Source organism: Lagopus leucura, unplaced genomic scaffold (genome assembly GCF_019238085.1).
Source record: "Lagopus leucura isolate 7727_CA_CO unplaced genomic scaffold, USGS_WTPT01 Super-Scaffold_100002, whole genome shotgun sequence".
Taxonomy (NCBI): Eukaryota; Metazoa; Chordata; class Aves; order Galliformes; family Phasianidae; genus Lagopus; species Lagopus leucura.
The window spans coordinates 80075839-80099580 of NW_024962263.1; the positions used below are offsets into that span (position 1 = coordinate 80075839).

At 44.5% G+C, this 23742-nt stretch overlaps 2 protein-coding genes across 5 annotated transcripts; one reads left to right on the forward strand and one right to left on the reverse strand.

Annotated features, from left to right (window-relative positions):
- The first annotated feature begins 4118 nt into the window (after window positions 1-4118).
- Window positions 4119-11556, forward strand: RNF139 (ring finger protein 139). Its single transcript, XM_042870329.1, has 2 exons — window positions 4119-4332; window positions 8472-11556. Exons 1-2 carry the CDS (start codon window positions 4152-4154, stop codon window positions 10277-10279), a joined length of 1989 nt encoding a protein of 662 aa, XP_042726263.1. The 5' UTR covers window positions 4119-4151; the 3' UTR covers window positions 10280-11556.
- TATDN1 (TatD DNase domain containing 1) lies at window positions 11051-23740 on the reverse strand. 4 transcript variants are annotated; one of them, XM_042870331.1, is made up of 13 exons: window positions 23450-23467; window positions 23030-23079; window positions 22624-22711; window positions 21849-21912; window positions 21095-21261; window positions 20454-20597; window positions 20314-20356; window positions 17765-17850; window positions 17468-17508; window positions 16006-16082; window positions 15320-15390; window positions 14319-14445; window positions 11051-11290 (listed from the first exon to the last, which is right to left on the reverse strand). In XM_042870331.1, the coding sequence occupies exons 5-13, from the start codon at window positions 21117-21119 to the stop codon at window positions 11188-11190; spliced, it is 717 nt and encodes a 238-aa protein (XP_042726265.1). In that variant the 5' UTR covers window positions 21120-21261; window positions 21849-21912; window positions 22624-22711; window positions 23030-23079; window positions 23450-23467; the 3' UTR covers window positions 11051-11187. The 4 variants fall into 4 exon arrangements, with proteins under 4 accessions (XP_042726265.1, XP_042726264.1, XP_042726266.1 ...); XM_042870330.1 differs by lacking the exons at window positions 21095-21261; window positions 22624-22711 and adding an exon at window positions 23706-23740 and having other exon boundaries at window positions 23450-23515; XM_042870332.1 differs by lacking the exons at window positions 21849-21912; window positions 22624-22711; window positions 23030-23079; window positions 23450-23467 and having other exon boundaries at window positions 21095-21498.
- Window positions 23741-23742: the final 2 nt, after the last annotated feature.

Here is a 23742-nt window from a genome sequence, read left to right on the forward strand (position 1 = left end):
GAAGGGAAGGGAAGGGAAGGGAAGGGAAGGGAAGGGAAGGGAAGGGACTGCAGAGACTCTAAGCAGTACACTGTTGTGCTTTACTGTAAGATAATAAAGAGTGGTTTCTGTCCACCAAAACTGCTAAAACAACAGCTGCACTTCAAGGAGACTTGGAGGCTGCAATTAATAATTGGTATCTCTTGTTCTAAAAATATCAAATAATTAACACTTTTAATAGCATTTGAAAAAATTATATGAAATCTGACTACTCTGAGCTGCTTCAAAGAACAGAATTCATGTTTAAATGACTGAGAATAAAGTCCCAACTTTCTACCATATGCTGTTTAAAACACTAAGGAATTCCAGTGCCTTCCATCTGTTGTGGAAATCAATGAATCGGAGGCATTCTGACTTGTTGCCTCACATAGGAAGTGTATTAAATCCTTCCATTCTTATTTACAGACACATCCCCCAGGCCCTGCCATGGGTATACACAACCACAGCAACTCGTGGAACTGTGTTATAACCATAGAATCATAATCATAGAATGGCCTGGGTTGAAAAGGACCACAATGGCCATCAAGTTTCAACTCCCTGCTGTGTGCAGGGTCACCAACCACAGACCAGGCTGCCCAGAGCCACATCCAGCCTGGCCTCGAATGCCTCCAGGGATGGGGCATCCACAGCCTCCTTGGGCAACCTGTTCCAGTGCCTCACCACCCTGTGTGAAAAACTTCCTGCTAAAATAAACCTAAACCTCTCCTGTCTCAGTTTAAAACCATTCCCCCTTGTCCTATCACTATTTATCACTATTCACCCTCGTAAACAGCCATTCCCCCTCCTGTTTATACGCTCCCTTCAAGTACTGGAAGGCCACAATGAGGTCTCCCCAGAGGCTCCTCCTTGGAGTTCAGGACTATTTGCCCTTGACAATTAATCCATACATGCAATTAAGGGAACTTTGTGCTCAATTCATGCTAGTTTACAAACAAAACACTGCAGAAGCCTCCAACTGAGAAAGGTTTTCTAGGAGTATAAATTTTCATAGAATAGGATTTAACCCCAAAAATACATTTATAAAGAGGCTAAGACTGAATTTAACCCTAGAAATAATATAAGTATTTTTCCTGAACATGTAAATGCAACTGAAGTGAATGCAGTAGTTACGGTTGTGCAACAATGCTGAATGCAGTTTATTATTCCCTATCTAAAAGTTCCAGGAGTGCAAACTGCACAGTTCCACGTATCCAGTAGGTGTCACCTTCACACACACCGCTCATACGAGACACAAGGTTAGGATTTCTTAGGTAACGGTGAGTCTGGAAGAAGTTTTCAGAAAAGCATGTGTGAAAAGGTACAGATTTGGTCCACTCTTCTTTACAAACACAGGGATTGCTGGAACAGCTGCAGCCTGGAACTGCTCATATACAAGTAACTTCACAAATCTACGTCAGTGTTTTTGTGCCTAAAAAACATCTGTAAAATGTGCCCATAGCGCACATATCGAAGCCCGAGGTCCTATTTAATGGATTCCCTTTAATTCATATGTCTTTAAAGCAAAATAAATATATATCATGTCATTTTCTCTGATCCTGTACCACCAAAACAGATTTCTGATCCTCCTGATTGATGGGGATATTAAATGAAGTTGGAATGGCCTCAAGGGAGCAGTGAGTCCCATTGCTATAAACAGTGCTTCAGGTTGCTGATTTCCTGAAATTATGCCTCATACAAATAAACATTTTCGTATGGATTACTGAGAGTCATCAATATCAATTGTCTGATTTAGGCTGCTTTTTATTTCAAAGCAAATCCTTTTATTTCCATTTAGCAGCCTAACATAGCAGTCAGTTCAGTAGCTGGGGAGTAAAGTCATTCAGGAAGGTCTGAATCCCTTTGATACGGCCATTGTCAGCCATGTGTGTGAAACAAACACTTTTCACATTTCAAACCCTAACCTCCAGCTGCTGTTTGGTGCGGGGAGAGCCACTGGGTCAGAGTAATGCCTTTCAGCATGCGATTAAAAAATGCACTTTGCCCATGCACACGGGTTTTGTAATGCAATCCTTTAGCAATCTGGCAACTTTTCTGGTTTTGTTAGCATGGGGTATTGCTTAGGAAAGTGCCTATGCAATTCTCTTGGGCCTGGTCCAAAATCCCTTGAAAATAATAGAGAGGGTTTAAACCGTGAGCTGGTGGGATGTTTGGAATGGCTGAATGGTGGCAAGTAAAGCTGGGGGCAGGCATTTGAAGAAAGCATCAGTATGGCAGATGCCAAAAAGCATGCGAGCTGACCTCAGCCTGGCCTTAAAACAGGTTTTGATTCACACAAGCAGTGAGGTGTAAAAGCTTTGTGAAGGAAAAGAATCTGGGGTTGTTAGCTGACAGCCAGCTGAACATGAGCCAGCAGGGTGCCCAGGTGGCCAAGAAGGCCAGTGGTATAGAACCATAGAATCCTTAGAGTTGGAACAGACCTTTAGAGGTCATCTAGTCCAACTCCCCTGCAAAGAAAGGGGACATCCACAGCTTGAGCAGGTTGCTCAGAGTCTGGTCCAGCCCGGCCTTCAAAGTCTTGAGGGATGGTGCATCCACCAAATCTCTGGGCAGCCTGTTCCAGTACTTCACCACCCTCACCCCCATAAAACCATTATGGTTGGAAAAGACCTTTAAGGTCATAATGTCCAACTACCCACCCACCACCAATACTGCCCACTAAACCATGGAATCATAGAATCATAGAATCACAGAATCACAGAATATTTGGGGACTTCAAGGACCATCAAGTTCCAACCCCTCTACCACATGCAGGGTTTCCATCCACCAGATCAAGTACTAGGTCATATTGCCAAGGGCCCCATCCAACCAGGTGTTAAGCACCTCCAGGGCATCCACAACCTCTCTGGGCAACCTGTTACAGAGCCTCACCACTCCCTCCAGTATAAAAAACTTCCTCCAGTATCTAATTTCTTTAAGGTGGGGAGATTTAAATTAGATGTCAGCCATGTCCTACATCTACGCTTTCCTTAAACACCTTCAGGGACAGTGTTTATGCCACCTTTCTGGGCAGCCTGTTCCAATGTCTCACCACTCTGAGAAGAAATTCTTCCAAATACTCAACTTGAAGCTCTCCTGGGACAACCTGAGCCCATCCCAGATTGTATCATCAGTAGCGCAGCCAGCAGGAGCAGGGAGGTGATTGTCCCCCTTGTACTCAGCCCTGGTGAAGCCGCACCTTGAGCACTGTGTTCAGTTTTGGGCCTGTCCCTACAAGACAGACAGTGAGTCCCTGTTTTTTTTTGAGGCCTCTTATTTTTTGTTTTTCTTAACATCAAGCTAACTTGATACAAAATTAGGCAGTCTGTGCACCTGGGCTGTCTGTCGAGATACACAAGGAGGGAAACACAATTCCAGAGGCAAATGTTTTTTTTTCCCACACGCTCCAGCTCTCTGTTACACAGTGAGGATGACAGAGGTCTTGCATCACGCACCCCTAATTAATGGACCATTCCTTCTCCCACGTGCATTACTCGGGGAAGCCGAGAAGTGGCTCTGCCCACACCCGGAGCGGGAGGGCAGACGTGTGGCAATCGCACGGGGGAAGCTCACGCAGCAGCCCGGGCTGCGGAACGTGCTGGAACCGCACGTCCTTCAGAGGGCGGTCTGACACAAAGCGGGCCCGCAGCTGGCGCAGCAGAACGCACTGACAGCGCATCCAAACAAGCAAGCGCTTTCATTTGGGAAGGATTCCCCGCGCGGGAGGCTCGTAGGCGCCAGAGGAGTTCACCCCTGTGTATCGCCGATGTCACAGCACGCGGGCTTCCCCTGCGTTCCGCCAACCGGCTCCGCCAGAGCCGAGACGAACTCCGCACGGCCCGGCCCCGCGCTCACCCCAGGGCCGGGGCCCTCCGGGGGCGGCGGGGGGGAGCGGGGGCGGCGCCGCACTCTGTGACGCCCCGCGGCCCCGCCTCGCCGCCCGGCCGGGCCCGGCCCCACGGAGGGACCGCAGAGGGAACATGGAGGCGGCGGCGGCGCGCCGGGGGGCCCGGCCGGGTCGGGCGGCGGCGGGAGCGGGGCGGTAGCGGCTCACCGGGTTCCCTCGCTACCCCCGCGGCCGCCCCACCGCTCCCGAGCGGGCGGGAGGCGCCGGCGGCCTTTCCCCTCGCCGGGGGATGGCGGCCCCGGGCCCTCCGCAGCTCCCGTGGCCGCGGCCGGGCCCGCGGCTGCGGTCCGGGCTGGAGGTCGCGCTGCGGGTGCCCAGCCTGTTTCTCATCGACGCCATCTTCAACTCGGCCCCGCTGCCGGGCGGCTCCGTGTGCGCCGCGCTGCTGGGCGTGCTGCTGCGGCTGCTGGGTGAGACACCGTCCGGGCCCGGCGGGGCGCTGGGGGCGGCTCCGGGCGGCCCCGTCCGGGCCGGGCCTCGACCTCGCTGCTCCTTCGGCCCCCACCTCCCCGTACTGCCGGCCTCGTTCGCAGCTGCTGTGCCGCCTCGGGCTCTCCTCGGCCCCTTCCCTCAGCTCCGACCCCTTCCTTCCCGCTGCCTGCTTTCTGCTGCCCCGGTCTCTTCCCTCGGCGCTGTGGCTGTTGTCTTCCCCCTTCTGCCGGCCGGAGCGCCGTAGGTCCCCGTGGCCCCTCTCAGTATCCCACACCCATCCCCGTTCCCGGGCTCTCTGTGTGCGGCCCCGGCTACAGGGCGGCGATGTGTGGTGCTTTCTGTTGTCCTCGCAGCGAACGGGGCCTCGGAAGCCACCCGAGGTTGGTGCGAGCGCTGCCGGGTGCCATGTGCCGCGGGGCCGGCTCCTGCCGGGTGCTGCCGACTGCCACTCGCAGTGTCTGGAGGCTTCCACAGCGTGTGGCAGCCATGTGACGCCGCGGCTGTGCGTTTCATAGGCGCGCGTCGGTAGCTGCCTGGCCGAGGTACGCTGCCAGGTCCCTTACCTCGGGAATGGCAGCCCGAAAGTGCCCCACACTGAATTCACAAACTTGAGAGCTCTTCCAACTGGTTGCTTTCCAGCTTTTTCTGCTTTTCTTTTTTTCTGGAGGTTAAGTCGCTGGTGTAACAATGTGGTGCTGTCTTTGGTATGCTGCGCGGTGCTGAGGGGTTGTGCAGCACGAGTAACGCTGCCTGCCGCTGTGAGAGCGAAACTGAACTGCAGTGGGGATGGCAGCCCGAGACAGGAAGGAACAGGGACGCTGAAACGCAGCCAGGAGCTTTGCAGGCCTGCGGCGCGCTGGCTTGGTGTGGTTTGGTGTTTGTGTCAGGGGAAAAAAAAAAAAAGGCAGGGACATGGGTGGTACAGCTGTCAGGGAAGGAAAGTCAGAGGAGAGGTTAAAAGGGAACATAAACAGCAAGAAGCGCAGTGGGGATGGTGTTGCAATAGCAGAGGGGAAAAAGGGTGAAGTAAAGCAGGGCAGCAGGCAAGAGGAGAGCCAGGAGAAACCCGGAGCAGGGGTTTGGTTTGGGCTGCTACTCTAGGGTGCACAAGGCAGTTCCACAGGGCAGTGGTCACAGCCTGGAGCTCAGGGAGCATTTGGGCAGTGCTCTCATCGGGTTTGAATTTTGGGTGTGGGAGCCAGGAGTTGGACTCCTAATCCTGGTGGGACCCTTCAGGGTATTTGTGATTCAGTGCCTTTTTGCAGCGGGGATACCCCTCTTATTTCCCATTTCTGGAGCTTCTACCTTTACGTAATTGCTAAGAGTGCATCTCACTGCTAAGCAGTTCCTTTAAAAAAAACAATGACGTTGCAGCACATCACTAAAGCAATTTTTGGGAGCCATTCATTGTGTAATAGAGATGCTGTAGGAAGCTCCTTGAACTTAGTCCAACGTAAATGGGAATAGGAGATACATTTTCAGATGATCTCTCTTTAAGTGTGTGATAATGAGATTAAGTTATGAAGGACCTCTTCAGGATTGTGATCACTTTGCTGGAAGGGTGTGGGGAACTGGTTGATCCCTCCCCTGCCTCCAGTGAGAGCTTTGGGAGCAGTTTGTGAGGGGCTGTGATTTGAGACAAGTGGGCTGTGGTTCTCAGCTTTCCAAAAATTAAATAAAATTGTAACTGCTTCAGGATGATGCTAAAGACTTTCCGTGTGGTTCAGTCAGTAGTTATTTTTTTCCTGTGAATTTAAGGATTACAGGGTGCTGCGGTTTAACCCAGCAGGCAGATCAGCACCACACAGCTGTTCTGTTGCTTGTCCTCCCTCAATTGGATAGGGAAGAGAATGGGGGCAGGGGGGGATAAAACAAATGGATTGAGATGGACAGTTTAATGGGACAGAAAAGTGAAGGGGAAAATAATAATAGTAATGCATAACACAGTTGCTCAGCACCTTCTGACCAATGCCAAGCCAGTCCCTGAGCAGTGGCAGCCCCCAGTTCTACAGTACAAGAAGCTGAAACGTTCTTTGCTCTGTGCAGCATGGCTCAGCAAGACCAAAACACTGGTGTGTTATCAACGTTCTAATCTGAAATCCAAAATACAGCACCAGACCAGCTACTGGGAGAAAGTTAACTCTGTCCCAGCCGAAACCAGGACACAGCTGGGGCTTTGCTGTTGTTAGGACACGTTGAGATATTTATGTTGGATCTTGCTGTAATTAAGTACATGTGAAGTTGCCTTTTTTTGTTACCATTTGCTGTCTCTGAACAGCTAATCTTAACTGGAGAGACCTGATAGCTTTCAAAAATGGTGTCGAACAGCTCTGAATTACTCTGGGATATGTTTTACTTCAAGAATGCTAACGGGAGTTTGTATGATTTTTAAAAAGCTTTAATGCAGGAATGCTCAGTTGGATTCTTCCTTCACTTTTGTTCTATGCAGGTTCACTGGGTTGGACACACTGTAGAAGCAAACTGCAGTGAAGTTTGTCTTTAATCTTTCAGGCTAACCTTGCTTTGTCTCCGCTGTTCATCTTTCAGATTCTGCGTGTGCTTTGTAAGCATTTCCACTGCGCAGAACCACTTGGTCATGGCAAAAAGATGGATGGTATGCCATGGCCGGAGGAGAGGAGTGGGGTGCTCCCCTCCCCTGCCAGAGATCCCAGTCGCCTCTGGGGTCTTTTCAGGCTCCCTGCGGGCCTTGGCTCCTCCACGTGTATTGGCAATATATATGTTGTACATTTTGCTACGGCCCCAACGGGGGAGCCTGTAGGTGTAGCTTTTCTATCTTATCAGCTCACTGTAATATTGTTTCAGGGATGGCTTGCACGTGAAAGGTCAGTATTTTAAGATGACATGCAGTACCCAACTACCTGACTCTCCTATGGTTGTTTATTATGGTATGCATGAAAAGGCAATGAAATGGTCAGACTCATTTTAGAAAGTGTTGTGTCTCGTGAGTTTGAGCTTTTCATGGAAAAACTGAGCAGAAAGCACTTCCTGAATGACTGTGTTCTTCCCTCAGTCAGCTTCCCGAGGTTAATGATTAGTTAAGGAGAACATTGTTACATCAGCCAGTGCTGCTTGCAAGGAGTACCTTTAAGATGCAGTAACTTTTTTAGGAGTACTCTGCCTTTTGCTATTAATTCTTGTTTATTTTTCCCCTTCTTACTTTTACCATTTCTTCCTTGCATTCTACATCTGTGTACCAAAAAAATATACATGCTGTTGCTCAGTTCAGGTACAGGTGGAGAATGGGGGACTTTGCCAAAGCCTTTCAGAGTGCTTCACCTGGTGGGGTTACACCAGAGTTAATTGTGTGATGTAGGAAAACTGTTAGCCTCTCGGTGACCTGCCTGCCTCATCCCCTAGCTCTCTTTCATGCCTGTCCTCTGAGAAAATTTGTCTCGACTGTTTTGCAGGCTGTCCTGACACTTTGGCCAGTGTGGGTGTTTGTAGTTAGGTGCTTTGCTCAGGTGAAGAGGGGCTCAATATTGGATAAATGTGTAAAATTCACTGAATTTACTGGTGCTGTATCTGGTAATTCTTTCCTGCTTTTAGAGTTTACCTACCCGTAGATATCAGGGCTGGCTGGGGAACAATCTTTGAGGACTTGGACATTGTTGGTGCTCCAGTCTGAAACTGTTAAGATAGACTTAATAACAGTACTGACTTATGCTTAAATTGGCTCTCCATCACAGCAGTGCACATCTGTATTAAATACAGATCATAGAAGTGAATCAGATTATCCCCAGTTGGAAGGGACCCACAAGGATCATGGAGTCCAACTCCTGGCTCCGCATGGACCACCCAAATCCAAAACTTGTGTCTGAGAGTGGTGTCCAAACGCTCCTTGCACTCGTGCAGCTCAGGGCCATGCCTGCTGCCCTAGGCTTTGTGTTCCATGCCCACTGCTTTTTTCTAATCCTCAACCTTGCCTTCTCCAGATAAAAGTGGTTCTTTAGTCTGTTCTCTGAAGATAGCAGCGTCATTGCTAATGCAAAGTTAAAGTTAAAGGAGTGTCTAATGGGAGAGCATTGCTGCAAAGCTAATAGGTAAATTCTGTTACTCAGTTTCTGCTGAGAACTAAATGGTTCCCATCTGTTTTTAGGTGTCTTTGTATCCAGCATTGTTCTGGTGTTACAACAGCGAGCACTTTTCAAGTTTTATATGATCGCCTCGGCATTTCTGCTGGCTGCAACTTCAGTGTTGGTGAATTACTATGCTTCTTTGCACATAAACTTCTACAGTGCCTACTACACAGCAGCTTTTGGAATTCAGTTCCTCCCTCATAAAGGACCTTCGCTATGGATGGCGCTTTCCATCCTTCAGCTTACCTTCGGAATCGGATACGTTACGTTGCTGAACATGCAGTCTGTATATTCCCAGCTAATCATCCTGGATATACTGATTCCTGTAATTGGCTTGGTTGTTGAACTACCTTTACATGTCCGACAGATGCTAGTTTTTATTTCAGGCCTAGTGCTGACACTGAACACCACAGTCATTTTAGTTACGAAAATCAAGTGGTTCTATTACTCAGTGCGGTATGTTTATCTGCTGGTGAGGCACATGTATCGCATTTATGGATTACAGCTATTGGTGGAAGATACATGGAAAAGGATTCGATTTCCAGCTGTTCTGCGTGTCTTCTGGCTGACGAGACTTACAGCACAAGCTGTGGTATTGACATATGTTGTAAAGATGGCTGAAACTAATACGGAAGACAAATTCTTCTTGATTTCGTGGGATAATTGTTGGGAACTGATCTGCAGCCTAATAATAAGTGGGTGTGATTCTACCTTAACTGTGTTAGGCATGAGTGCTGTTATTTCCTCCATAGCACATTATTTGGGACTTGGCATCTTGGCCTTCATTGGGTCGACCGACGAGGATGACAAAAGGCTGGGTTTTGTAGCACCTGTTCTGTTTTTCATTTTGGCTCTGCAGACTGGTTTAAGCGGACTGAAACCAGAAGAAAGACTAGTTCGTCTGAGCCGAAACATGTGCCTTTTGCTAACCGCAGTCCTGCATTTTATCCATGGAATGACAGACCCCGTGCTGATGTCTCTCAGTGCCTCCCACGTGCCGTCGTTCCGCAGACACTTCCCCGTGCTGTTTGTTTCAGCTTGCCTTTTCATCCTGCCGGTTCTGCTCAGCTACGTCCTCTGGCACCACTACGCACTGAACACGTGGCTTTTCGCAGTTACCGCGTTCTGCGTAGAGCTCTGCCTGAAAGTAATCGTTTCTATCACTGTTTATGTATTGTTTATGATCGACGGCTACTACAACGTGCTGTGGGAAAAGCTTGACGACTACGTCTATTACGTTCGCTCCACTGGCAATATTATTGAGTTTATATTTGGAGTCATCATGTTCGGAAATGGAGCTTACACAATGGTTTTTGAATCGGGAAGTAAGATCCGCGCTTGCATGATGTGTCTGCACGCGTACTTCAACATCTATTTGCAAGCAAAGAATGGCTGGAAGACTTTTATAAATCGCAGGACTGCTGTTAAGAAAATAAACTCCCTTCCAGAGGTGAAAGGAAGCCGGCTCCGTGAAATAGATGACGTATGTGCAATCTGCTACCACGAGTTCACCACGTCTGCTCGCATTACCCCGTGCAACCATTACTTTCATGCACTTTGTCTTCGGAAGTGGCTGTACATTCAGGACACTTGCCCCATGTGCCATCAGAAAGTGTATATTGAGGACAAGGAGAACGCCAACATCTCTAACAACAACGGGTTTGTGCCACCAAATGAAGATCCTGTACTAGTTGCAGAAGAAGCTGCTGATGCTGAAAATGAATTAAATGAAGATAATGACAGCTCGGATAGTGGCGAAGAAGATGATGATGGTGTGGAACAGCACTTGAATGAGACTCTTAACGCTGACTCTGACTCTCTTGGGTGATTAAGATGTTCTTTCCTAAGCCGTGAGGTATTTGTTTAAAATTGACTCAAACAGAATAAAAGCATCACTTTGTAGTTATTGTACTTTTAAGCACAACAGCAGTATCTCGGTGTTGAGTCTGTGAATGGTGGTTGTTTACTGTGGTGTGTGCTACTGTAAATATACCTCTAATTTTTGCTGGTCTCTTTCATGACCACCTTAAATTATGTACATTATTGTACATGGAATAAAATGTTTTCACGTTTTTAAGATGGTTGGAAAAACACTCTTTAATTGATGTAGTGATAATGCTGTGCCAAAGACTGCCTACCAGTAATCCCTGATCAGTGAGTTCTGGATGTAAAACACTGGTGAAAACAGACTGTTCAGCGGGTTAAATCAGAAACGAAAAGCTTGAACCAAAGCAGCTTTACTTAACAAATTCAGTATTAGCAGAGCTTTATCACTTAAAAAATAGTGAGTTGTGTTTAAAAAGAAAACAATGCAAAGCTTAGGTTGGTAGACTTAACACTACAGCATTTGCCGAAGTGGAGCAAAAGATGAAACCGCTAAGCTTTCTGGTCAAGTAGTAAGCATGCACTTGATTGTTAAGCACTTCTGAATTACCAGTAGTAACTTGAAGCATTCTACACGTGAACTCAGCAGCCTGGTATTCATTTTGCAATGTGTGCAGGTATTAACAAGAGCTGCTAGCTTAGGCTATTCTAGAAATTGATCCCGAATCTTGATGAAAAGGAAATAGGGCTAGGAAACTGTACCAATGCAGACCACTTTTTCAAAATCAGCTTTAATCTTGTACAAAAAGCACTACATATTGGTTTCTGTCGATAAGAACTTGCAGATATGATCAGTCTTAACTTTTTTGCAATATACTTACTAAAGTTATGTTGAATAAATGTAAGAAAACTTTATATATTTGGAAAGAAGACTTTAATAGTGTTGTTATATAGAGTATTGGCCAACTCGAGTGGGTCATCTTCTCTTACTGCTGCCATAATTTCCAGTATTTGACTAAAAAAAAAATAATAATTGCTATTAGACTCCAAAAATCAGTAATGAATATACATCAGAGTGTCACATCTGTATGTACATGAGTAACTAAGATTAACCTGGAATAAAAACCTACTATGAGAGCAACAGGCTGAGATGCTCTGATACGGAAACAGCTTCACTTACTAAAGTCAGTAACTTCTATTCCCTGGTTGCTCACTGGTACAGGTTCATCTTTGGTCTTTTGACTCTTGTTCAGAGGTAATTAAACAGCTTTCTGTTCCAAAGAAAGTGTCATTTTGTGCATGTCTTTATCAGTGGTCTTGACTTTTCAGACTGAAATTCATTAACCTCCTGTCAAGGTTAAAGTGGCACTATAAACAAACTGGTTTATGGCAAAGCTTAAATTCCAGCTATAAGCGTAACAGGTTACCTCTACCAGGACAGCTCAGTTCTGCTTCCCCTTTCTCTAGACAAACTGTAATGGATACACTCAGATGTCAGTAGGAGATGCTAAATAAGCACTTTTAGAAGGCCTGGAGGTTTGGTAGAATCCAGGAGAAGGAGGCAAAAGGAAGGTAAAGACAAGTATTAACACTCAGTAAGAGCAAACCAGGCCACGGCCCCTTCTTATTTGTTTTCTGTCACTGAAGTACAGGAAAAAGCCTGTATGTTCTGTACAATTCTAGCAGTAGGAAAAAACCAAACTTCCTTGTGGTGAAGATGAAGGACCTTAACTTTAGCAGTGTGGTTTGGGTTTTGGATTTTTGCCTCAACTTAGGCAATAGTTAAACTTCTTTTCAAGGAAAATAGTAGAAAAAGTTGCTCCTTACTGTTCCTGGAATGCCAGTATTCTCCTAGATGAAGAATTAAGAGCATTTCATGCTTGTGTTTTGCAGCCAAAAGGCTTCTTTATTTAAGAGTATTTTCAAGAGAAGATGGGATAAGATCAGGCCTATGTAGAAATGATAATTCCAAGTACCAAAGAGTATCAGCCCTGAAGAGCTTTGGGAGGGCTTACAGGTACTTGTCCCCACTTAGTTGCAGTGGGAATGTGATGTTTTGCTGCAATACTGTATAAAAGCTGCAGGAGGAGAAAAAAAAAAAAAAAAAAAAAGCCTCTGGTGGATAAAGTTTCCACAAAAATAGCTTCCAAGGTGTGTATAGCAGGTCTTAATACACATTAATATATAGATATCACCATCAAAATTAAAAGCTGTCTTCCCCACTCTTGCACCACCACCAAAGAAAGACAAGTGGAAAAACCCTCCTGCCAACTGAGCTATATTAAACAGTGTATGGACCCTAAATATTAAATATAGTTTGTGGCCTCATGCTAACTTTCCTCTCACAACAGATCATGCTGCTTGACAACTCACAAAACGTCAACTCTCACTGTACTTCCTCAGGCTTACGACATTCTCAAGTTACTAATCTACTACTAGTAATGGTTATAATTAATTTTAAGAGGACAGTATTTTTGAAATAAGGCTCTTATTTCATTAACAGCAACAACAAAAAAGCCACAGTACAGCAGCCACGTACTGCTGTAGGAAAGGCGCCCGGTGCTGCCAGTGCTGGGGTTTCTGAAGCACTGTGATGAGCTGCACGTCGGGCGGCAGACAAACACAGGATGGTGTAACAGACACACCTGCCACAGCAGCCTTATTCAGGCAGCAGGAAAGGTCATCAACTCTTGTGAGGCAAACAAATGTTCTCAGTTGATCTCTTCTGCATTCGTGGACTGACCTCAGAAAGTCTAAAATTCTGATGCAGCCCTTCTGTCCCAACGCGTGCAGTTTGTGTTATATATAAATAATGAGTTTTGAGGAGTGTTACAGGGCAACACCTCTGCATTAAAATGTATTTTGAGCCCTGGTGGAGTAGCCATGGCAACTTAAACCATGCTTTAGCATGATCAGCAGTCTCCAAAGTTTCTTCAAGCCTACAACAGCAGCATTCCCTTCCGTTCTCACATATGCTCTTGTTTTGACACTTCAAATTCCTACAGTCTTCAGTAGCATTGTGAGAAGTATTTAGGAATTAGTTCCAAACAGGTACTTTACACATAGAAACATACAGATTTCACAGCAAATAAAGATCTGGTCAAGTAAATAGGCTTTGCATCTGGCTCTGTGCAGCTGTGAACTTTGTTTGCTGCACTGAAAAGTCACATACTACAACACAAGAAACTTTCCTCATTCCTTCTTTTCAAGGAGCTGGTAACAAGAATGATAGCACCAACTGCCCTAAGCAACCAAAGAGACTTTGCTAGCAGTTGTGAAAATTCATAATTTCACCTACCCATGCTGTTAATGGAATAACACTTTCACTAAAACAATACACTTCCTTGCTTTTCCCACCTCTGGGAGGATGCATTCTGAGGATGTAGCAGGATTCTATGATTCAAGTCAGGCTTTCTGTACGTTCAGGCTGTGACTCCAGCAGCCCCTAGAGCTTTCTCTTACTGTTCTCTCATTGACTACTGTTACTCATATCTAAACTTCACAAGATCAATGTTTTATGAAACATTTGTTCCAGCATCACAGCAGGATGAAGGAAGCACCCTTAACCAAGTTCACATGATGGCATCCTTTACCACAGGCACAGCGAGGCCTGAAGGGAACTGGGAGCAGCCCTATCAGTGTCATTTCTGTCCACTCCCTGTCTTTGCACTGTCTGTCTTCAGAGGACAGCACAGCTCCAGAGCTGTATCAGTTTTAAACATAACTGCAACTGACTGAAGTTTATTCAAGTGAATTTACTTTACAGGGCTTAACTCATTCTTCAGCATACAGAGTGAAAAGAAAGAGTCAGCACTGGTTTCGTTTTCAGGGAGCTTTCTACATTCAGAATTGTTGAAATGGAAAAATTAAGTCCTTAACATATACATATATATCTATATATTTTACAACCCATTAAGTAATACCTTGCATACTTAAATACATTTAAATTCATTTCTATTTACTATCTTTCCCGTGGACTGTTGCTTTTCTTTTCCCCCTGTGAATCTGAAATATTTTATGTAATCCTACACGAGTGCACTTACATTATATGGCAGGGCTCATTCCTGTCCTTCAGGCAGTGCCCCATTTCCCATTTCTTTTTGGTAGGAAATGTAGTTTTCACATATTTCGATCCAGCATGAGTATTTTTCACTCCACACCAGGGTGCATCTAGTTTCATTTGAAAAACAGAATTAAGAGCATGCAATCACTTGAGAATACCATGAGATGGCTTAGTCAACTCAGCCACAGACATTAGTTTTCCTTATCTCTTTTGAGGAATGACTTGAACAGACTGGGATAATTTAATACCTGAAAAATCTTTGCATTTTTATACCACTACCTTAAGCAGTTTACCTTTTAAAATACCGTACAGTAACACATCCCACTAATCTCTGACATAACAATGCATGCACTGCAGTTCCAAAGAAATTCCAGAATTTGTTAACGTTTGTGCTTCGTAAGCAAATTAGTTAAAAGCATCCAGGCAGTTTACTTTTTTTTTCAGATTCAGAAATTCCAATGAAACCAGCATTTTTAACTGTCAGTTCCTCACATGTGAAACGCACACACAAACAAATCCCACACTCTGAAGTTGCAGCTCATCAGCCCAAGAGGGGAACGTGAGCCTTCTCCCACAGTACTCCATTTAAAGAGCTGTTGTTTCCAGTTGACATTACAGCTACCACTGGCAGGACCTCAGCCACTGCCCTGTCTGGCACTTCTCCAGCAAGCTGCACTTCAAAAGATAGTTGAGCAGGACTTCAGTATTTAAATACAACTGAAAATCCAGGCTCGTCAGTGTCCCCTTTCCACCTTCCCCTGTTACACTGGGGACTGACAGGCAGCTCCTTCCCTCGAGCAGAAAGCTGAAAAGGAGTATTCAGAGAGCTCACAGGCTGCCCTCCAAAACAGAGCAGTGGGCAGTCCGTTCTCTGCTCCTGTCTCCTTCCTCTCGGGCTTGCCTTATCACTGCTATGCAAGCATATCATGTTGCCCAACAGCATTTAAGTCACAAACTGCTGACCAAGATATAAAATCTTACCGGTCTCTATCATTAATCGTTCACTAGGAATTGATTTCAGTGCTTCCAAGTTGGCTTCTGTTTTCAATGAACTAGAAAAATAAAGAGTGTGTACAAGTCATTACTTCGCCTGTTGAAGTGTTTCATAGCAAAAACAGCCTCCTAAACAATTTAAAGAAAATTTGCTTTGTTTTTTTTTAAATGCTGCCTCTAAATTCAAACTTTGCACTTAGCAGCAAACATGGAGTTACTGGGAAGCTGGCTTACCCTGGGGACAGAACCCATCTGCCCAGCCTCAGCTACTCCTGCCACTGAGACAGCCAAAGCTGGCTGTGTGACCAGCAGATAAAGCTGATCAGGTGACATTTTGCACTACTCCTATATTTGACATGGTAACTGAAAACTATGCTGTTTTTTTTTTTTTTTCATGATCTCACAGTAAGACTGCTTCCACGCTCTATCATGTTATTCATTTCCAAATGAGGACTGACTGGAGGGTAGTAGGAAGGACCCCAGACCAGATTAGCTTGCTGAGTGATGAGTTAAGAACTTTTTGTAGCTAAAAGATTAATGAGTGCAATTCTAAATCTGTCAGATGATTAAGGGCCTATCGAGCTTTGAAAACTTGACCTCGTTGTTTAAAAGAAACCAATGAGTTCATTGCAGCTGCCATTTTAAAATAGCTTTATTTCCTGCGAGGAACTTACCAGCCATTTATTCCAATGTAAAGATCCAAATCTATTATTGCTGCTGCTTCTTCCTTCGTGCCATCAAAAGAATGAACCTACAATCAATATAAATGCATATGCAGATGTGTAATACACAGACTTAATTTAAAACTCCAATCATTTAAAATCATACAGGAGTATTGACTTGCATCATAAATACCTTTCAATGGAATGCATTACACATGTATTCAAACAAAGATGGGACATAGCTCATCTGATTCTGAACTGGGGCAAAGCTCAGGCTGAGGTCACTGGAATGCTGCAACAAAACCAGTTATCACGTTTCATTAGTGATTAATGTAGGAAAAGTCTATGCTGTGATACTGCTTACGGCCCACAATTTTTCTGTAGCCAATACCTGAAATCTGGGAGGTTACATACAGCAAGCAATGCTGTGTGTGCTTAGTTTTTACATTCTCGCCTTGGTATTCCCTAGAGGACACTGCCAGAGTAAGAGCTGGAATTATTTTCAGCACAGATTTTAGCCCAAAGGAACCCGAAGCCTACTGGTCATCTTAAGGACGAGAGGCAAGTGATGGGTCATAGGGTGTGAAGTGTAACCCATGTGGAAGCTGTGGTCCCTGAAGGGAGCAAAGAGAGCGCCCACTTCCCCGTGCAGGCAGAGGAACAACCAGCAGCAGAGGGTGCTCTTTGTGTCTCTGCTTGATATCAGCTGTGCAGGACTGAAGGAAGGAGTGACCACTCAGTGTAACTTCAGAGCTTGGGGAAGGTTTTGCAGTACAAATGGGGAAACTTGGGGACGGAGATAACCAGACCAGTCGTGGTCTGACACGAGCAGGATGCAATAATCCAAGTCTTCATTACTTTTGGAAAACCACGGCATAATGGAAAACTGAAAGAGAACTGCTGGACTTCCTTAATCATTTCATCTGAAGTTTCTTCCTGCTATGTGTTTGAATTAAAATACATGATCTGAATATCTAAGGACAGGAAGCAATCAGAAGATACATCTGGATGTAATTTGAAAATCACGTCTGATGTCAGAAGCAAATGTTTGAGGTTACAGCTCCCACTGGGAACACGCATCCAAATTATCTGTGGTCTGGAGGCACTGCAGTTACAGGCACTGCAGAATTGGGAAGAGGCCAATGTCAATTATAAGGTGCTTAAACTGTCCTTCTGCTAGGCCAAGAAAAACTGGTCATGTCAGCTCAGAGCCATGTCTCAGCCTATTCCCTTCCCTTGCAACATAAAACTGTTGAATAAGCAACAAAAATAAAAATACTGATATAATACAGATATATTTTTTTTTTGAAGTGGATTGCAAATAGTAATTTATAATAGCTGAAAGTACCCAACAGGCAGCCTCCACAGACTCCATGGCAAACAATAAGTCACACATTAACAATGACATTCACATACATCCTCCAGCCCCACACACATACGTAAAAATGAACCCCACACCAAAGCCCATACTTACCACTCCTCCAACAAATCTATCTCTGTTTCTTCTCATTATGTCTGCAACATAAAGAGTAAAAACATAAGGTGGTTTTGTAACAGACAAAGGAGAAAGATCCCTGCTTTTCACACAGGGTGATGACGCACTGGAACAGGCTGCCCAAGATGGGTGGTTGGCAACCCTGCACGTAGCAGGGGGGTTGAAACTAGATGATCACTGTGGTCCTTTTCAACCCAGGCCATTCTATGATTCAGGTTTCTAGATTTTTTCATATTCAGAATTCGTTACTGCTTGAAATCCTCATGCAACACCCACCTAAAAATTCAGCATGTGAGTTTCTGCAGTGAAGAAACATGGGCAGTCTTGTTTGCTCTGCCAGGTCAAACTGTTTTTCAAAGTATCTGTAAAATAAAAATCACTTTTAAGCAGAAATTCAGTCAAAGACTAATGAAAGACAGCAGAACAGTTTTTCCAGTGCTTGTACATTTTGGTCCTCCAGAGCTAAAGACAAATCGATGGATTTGCCATGCAGAAGCTATCATCCATTCAACAATTTAGGCATTCACGTTTAAAAGCAACTTTCTGCTGCGGGATATTCATGCAGCAGTGATGAACACAGATAAGAAGTGGCCAAAAGCATCAATAATGGAAGAACTCATAAACATATATGCTGAGCACATACCCCTGAGTATTGTGAGTGCTGGTGGAATTGGGTTTTATTTATTTGTAATGACAGAGGAACTGCCAGTTCTCTCCACAAGGTTCTGAAATGCCAGGGATAGAAGAGAGTGTCTATCACACAGAGACTGCTATTTCAAGAAGTATTTGTAAAAGGTGTGGGGGTGGGTGAGGGAGCACTGTGCAGAATTCTATAGCCCCGAATGGCCCAAATTAGTCCTCAGAGCTGGCAAAGCAACAACGCAGAGTTTTTGTTTGCTCTTCCACAAAGGTCAGCCTTGTCTTTCTTGACATGAAACAAATACCAATACCACGCATCTTCTGCCCTGTTTTGCACATTGTCTTCACTCTTTCCCCATTTCTCACTGGTTCTCCCTCTATTGCTTGCACGCTTGCATCCTTTCCTTTTCACTCATTGTTATTCCTGTCCTACCTCCTACTTCTAGGATTCCCTTTGAAGGAGCAGTAACAGCGAGGCAGCCATCTATGAAAACAAAGACGTGGGGCAGAGGGCAGTAAGCAGGTAGCCAGCTCCCCAGTGCAGTTTCTAAAGTTAGAACCAGTGAGTACCAATTTAACCTTGTCTCCAGTAACCTGCTGCTAGTTCTGATCCCACAGTATCATTACTTACAGTTTCTCTGTCTGCCATGCTACACTCAGGCATGAGAATTAGAAATGCTCCTCTCATGCTCCTCACAATTTTCTTTGTAGTTGGACACTGTGCATAGTCTACATTGACTAAAATCCAAATTTAATTGCAATGCACAATTGCTCTTGCTGTTTAAATAGCTACAGTTGCTTGATTGGTGTTTTGTATTTTTTTTTTTAAACAGCTGTTTTCATTCTTCAGACTTGCTTCATACGAAAATGAGGTTTTAGAGACTGAGCTGCAAATAATCCCCATAAGTAACTACTGGCTGATGTAACCTTTTACCCACAAAACCACTACTGTTCTTCAAAGCTGAGAGGGAGGCAATGCAAGCTTCTTCCTTATCTAGCTACGGTGAAGCCCATCACATCACATGCTGCTATGTGCCCTGTGAAAGAAAATGAGGAAGTCGACAAGGAAGTTCCTAGATAAAAAAGAACAAAACACAAAAACCAGGAAAGAGAAAGTCTGGAAAAGCCGACAGAAACCTGACATATGGTGATCAGAACATAACAGTGTAAATCATCAGGATGCCAAACCTTACCAGTTACAGTACTGAAGGTATGGCCTTCTTCTGTCGGGTGAGAGCCAAGCCACTGGCTACGTCTGTTTCTCCTCAATAATGTTTGAAAACATCCTTGCTTGTTTGTTTGCACATTTAGTATTGAGCACATACTTCAAATACTCTGGCATTTTCAGTTTGGGGATCACAGCACTAACACAGATGAAGCAGATTTGGCCATGCAGAAGTAGATCCCCAGAAAAGCAACTTGGGATTCATGTATTAGTGACAGTATATTTCTTCTGTCTGTTTCAAAGAGCTCTGAGAAACTAGGTTTATGTATTTTGTTCTGTCTAATTTGGGGAATATTTGCAGTACTACATTCATACAGTAAAAGACATGATCAACTCTCCCTACTGATTACTTGTGGCAATTAGGAAAATATACAACTAACCACTGCCCCCCAGTGACTAATTCTACCCATAGCAGCAACCTGCCACAATTCATCAGTCTCCTTTCATTGGAATGGTTGCTCCTGTCACTCAGTATGACTGCTGTGTATATTACTTCAAATTACCGATCTCTCCGGGTCCTCAGATGAACATATCAGCCCTCAATTATCTCAGCTAACACTGCCCATAGTAAAAGCTTCCTTCTCTCCACTGCTGACTTACACTTTTTGATAGTTCTGTTCCCTCCTCTACGCCTTCCACTCCAACAAACTAATTCTTCCTTCACGTACTACAGTTACATTAATTCTCACCAAGAGTCTGCTAGACTGAGCGTGAGCAAGAATGAATAGCTGCCACACCTGGAAACCCAGCAATTCTGATGGATTTTACAGGAAAGGACACGTTGAACCCACACCGTGCAGGAAGCAAAATTCACTGCTTCCTTTAAAGTCACGTTTTCTGACACACAAAAAATCTGCACGTTGCAAATGTCTACCTGACTAAATGCTACCTGGTAGAACACAGGAAGGAAAGCACTGATGTACAGTGATACAAATCAACTTATAGACAGCAAGTTTCTTACTTGAGTTGGATATCCTTTGGGCAAAACTCCAATCTGTCAAAATCTACAATTAGAAAGAACAAAACCCCAGTTAGTTAGGGTTCAAGGATGTCTATACACGTTTATACATATCAGTACTGAAGTACTAAGATAACACTTACCTAGGCCACATTCTCCAACTGCTATTATCTTTGTCTTATTCTTTTCAATCAGATTTTTTAATTCTGATAAATACTGGTCAGGGTTACTCTGCTCAAATTCCCCGCAGCGTGTAGGGTGGCAGCCAACTGTGCTGTAAAACATATCTAAAGCAACACATTATTAGATGGTTTTAAGAAAAAAATATGAGTTCATATAAGCTATAGCCATTATCTGTGCCTGGACATTTTTCATTACTTGTAATTTTAAAAGAAAACTCCCTCTTTATCTCATGTGCCTCTACATTCATTAGCTGGGATAGGATTTTGCAAGCAATGTCTGACTTACCTAGAAATTCCTTCTAGATGACCTCAGTACCAAAACAAAAAGACATGCAGTACCTTTACAAAGAATGTAGAAATATGGGAGGGAAATACATACGTATAAAATATGCCTTTATGCATATAAAAATATTCATATAAATACGTATGTACACACACACAGAAAGACCTTAAGCAACGGGTTGGACCAGGTTACCTCCTCTGCTTCATTCCAACCTGAGTTCTTTTATGATTCTCTTCTGTAAACAGTACTTTAATGTATATAAATACACCACTTTCTTAAATAGAATAAGTATTTAAGTAATTAGTGCAGTGATAACTACCTGAAGAAAAAAAGGAGGGATACATTCCTTTTAATGGGAGGAAAAACTGGGAGGGAGATGCATTCTACATCATATATCTATTTCAGCCTACTTCTGGAAGAGGGCCTTGTGATAAATTGTGCTTCCAGCAGCACACATGGCTTGGTTTTTCTAAACATCTGAACTGCCTAGAAACAGAAATCAGAGCAATGATTAATCCCTTCCAACACCCAGAAATCTAAATAGCTATATAAAGCCATACACAATGCAGTGATCTCACTCTGAATCCTCATTTTCAATTTTAATCTGAGATTCTGTAAGCAAGTCCAGGGGCATGTCTTTATACACTCTTAATGTAGGAGGCTCAGGGAGACCTCACTGCACTCTACAACATCCTGAAGGGAGGCTGTGATGAGGAGGGGTTTGGCCTCTTCTCCCAAGCAACAAGCAGAACCCGAGGAAATGGCCGCAAGTTGTACCAGAGGAAGTTAGACATAAGGAAGAACTTTTTCTCTCAGAGAATGGTCAGGCACTGGAATGGCTGCCCAGGGAGGTGGTGGAGTCGCCGTCCCTGGCAGTGTTCAAGAGGCATCTTGAACAGAGGATGAGGAGCTACGAGATATGTTTAGTGCTTATGGTAGCAGTGGTAATGGGAGGATGGTTGGACTAGATGACCTTGTGGGTCCTTTTCAACCTTGTGATTCTGTGATTAATTCTGAGAGACTGTGGGCAGATTCAATTTTTGACCAACAACAGAAGTCTGAAGCAAAAATACCATTGGTCTGTGCCAGCTGCAATGCATCTTTACTGTCCTGGAGACTCCCACCTGTAATCAAAAACTGGAAAGAAGAAGTACTGTCAGGATGTTCTGCTTTGAATATCAAGCAGAATGTTTAAGAAAACATTCAGAGAGAACTAAAAGTCTAGGCAGAGAACACAACAAGACAATTATTAATGTGCATATATAACAAAGCTTCATACATCAGTAACAACGAGATTTCCTAAATCCCCAGGACCCAGGAAATACAGTAGGTAACAAAGATAGATTTTTTTTTTTTTTAAATCAAATCACCTTATATCACCATAAATCTGCAGATATAGACAAATATAAATATTTTCAGATTAAGAGATTAAGTTTTCAGGCAAGCAAACACAGTTTGGGATGGGGCAGACTTCTGGCACTGCATGGCTCCGTCCTTTAGATAAGAGGCTTTCAGCAAACTGCCAAGTGCTCATTCCTCCTGCCAAGGAGGGTTTATTTAATATTTCTAATACACCAGCAGAATAGTTCACAACAGCATCCAATGTGTTGTATTTTAACTCTTATCTTTGCCTTGATACTTCATTGATTTTAGAGATGCATAGAGGCATACAGTAGGCAGACTACAACTAAATAATGTGGTCCAAGGCACACAAGTTAAAAGAGTTACAAACCTGCTCACTGTTACGGAGTTTCAATATGTGAAAGCTACCATTTACTAGCAGTCATTCAGATATCACAACCACACAAGCTTATAGGTACTTCTACCTTTTCTGCAGTCGCCAATTACCTTTATGTATCAAAGTATCTGCATATTCACAGCCATCAGACCCTTTTTGAATATTTGCCCATGCACTGGTAACTGCAAAGTGAGTCACCTAAAACAGGACAATGTATCTAACATGAAAACTTCTGTAATGATTTGCTACAGTATGTAGCAGGAGAACATCTTTCCACTGAAAATGTACAATTAATCGTGGATCATACACAACAGCACTGGATTAAAATCATTACTGCCTAATGATCAGTGCAAATTAAAGACAAGGCTCTCGGCATGGAAGACTTCCACATTACGGTAGTGAAGAAAGTTGCCATGTTTTCCTTTGCAACTTGTAGAATTGTTTCAATAGTGGAGCACTCCAAAAACATAAAAAGCAGGATAAAATGTGTAGAAAATACCAACTGTGAGGAATTACCTTTTTAACACCAACTTTGACAGCTCTCTCTACCACATCCAAAAGGTCATCTGCAAAAGCACACAGAAACATCACATACTGAACTTCATAAGTTTCAGGAGCCAAGTAAACTCCTTTTGAACGTAAAATTACATTCACGCGGTGCCACCACATACACACACACACACACACAAAAAAAAGACTTGGAACCAATAGCGAGAACCACAGAAGGGCAGGGCTTGGAGGAGCCCTCAGAGCCGCCCAGCCCCGCCCCGCTGCGGGAAGATTCCCGCCCAGCTCAGCTGCCCCACAGCACCACAGGGATGGGGGCGGCCGTGCCAGCCCACACAGCTTCCTGCTTCGTGCCTTAACACGGAACGGACAGCCAGACTCGGAGGAAAAATGAATAAATAGGAAGTTCGAACATGAAGCAGTACGTACCTTGATGTTTTCGCGTTCCCCTGTAGATCCCCCTGAACACGGGGTCCGTGAGGTTAACGCCGATATCTGCCAACAAAAACCCCGCAGATGTACGTGGGTTCATTCTGAGGAGCAGCAACTCAAAGCGCACCTCGGCGGCCCGAGGGCACCGCACTGACAGCGCCCGCCAAGCGACCCGAGCCGCCCCTCCAGCACGGCCACCCCCACACGAAGCCCACACTCCCCCTCCTCACACCCCGTCCCGCCGCCCCCTCACCCACGAGCTTGGCGCGGCTCATGGCGGCGGTGGCGGC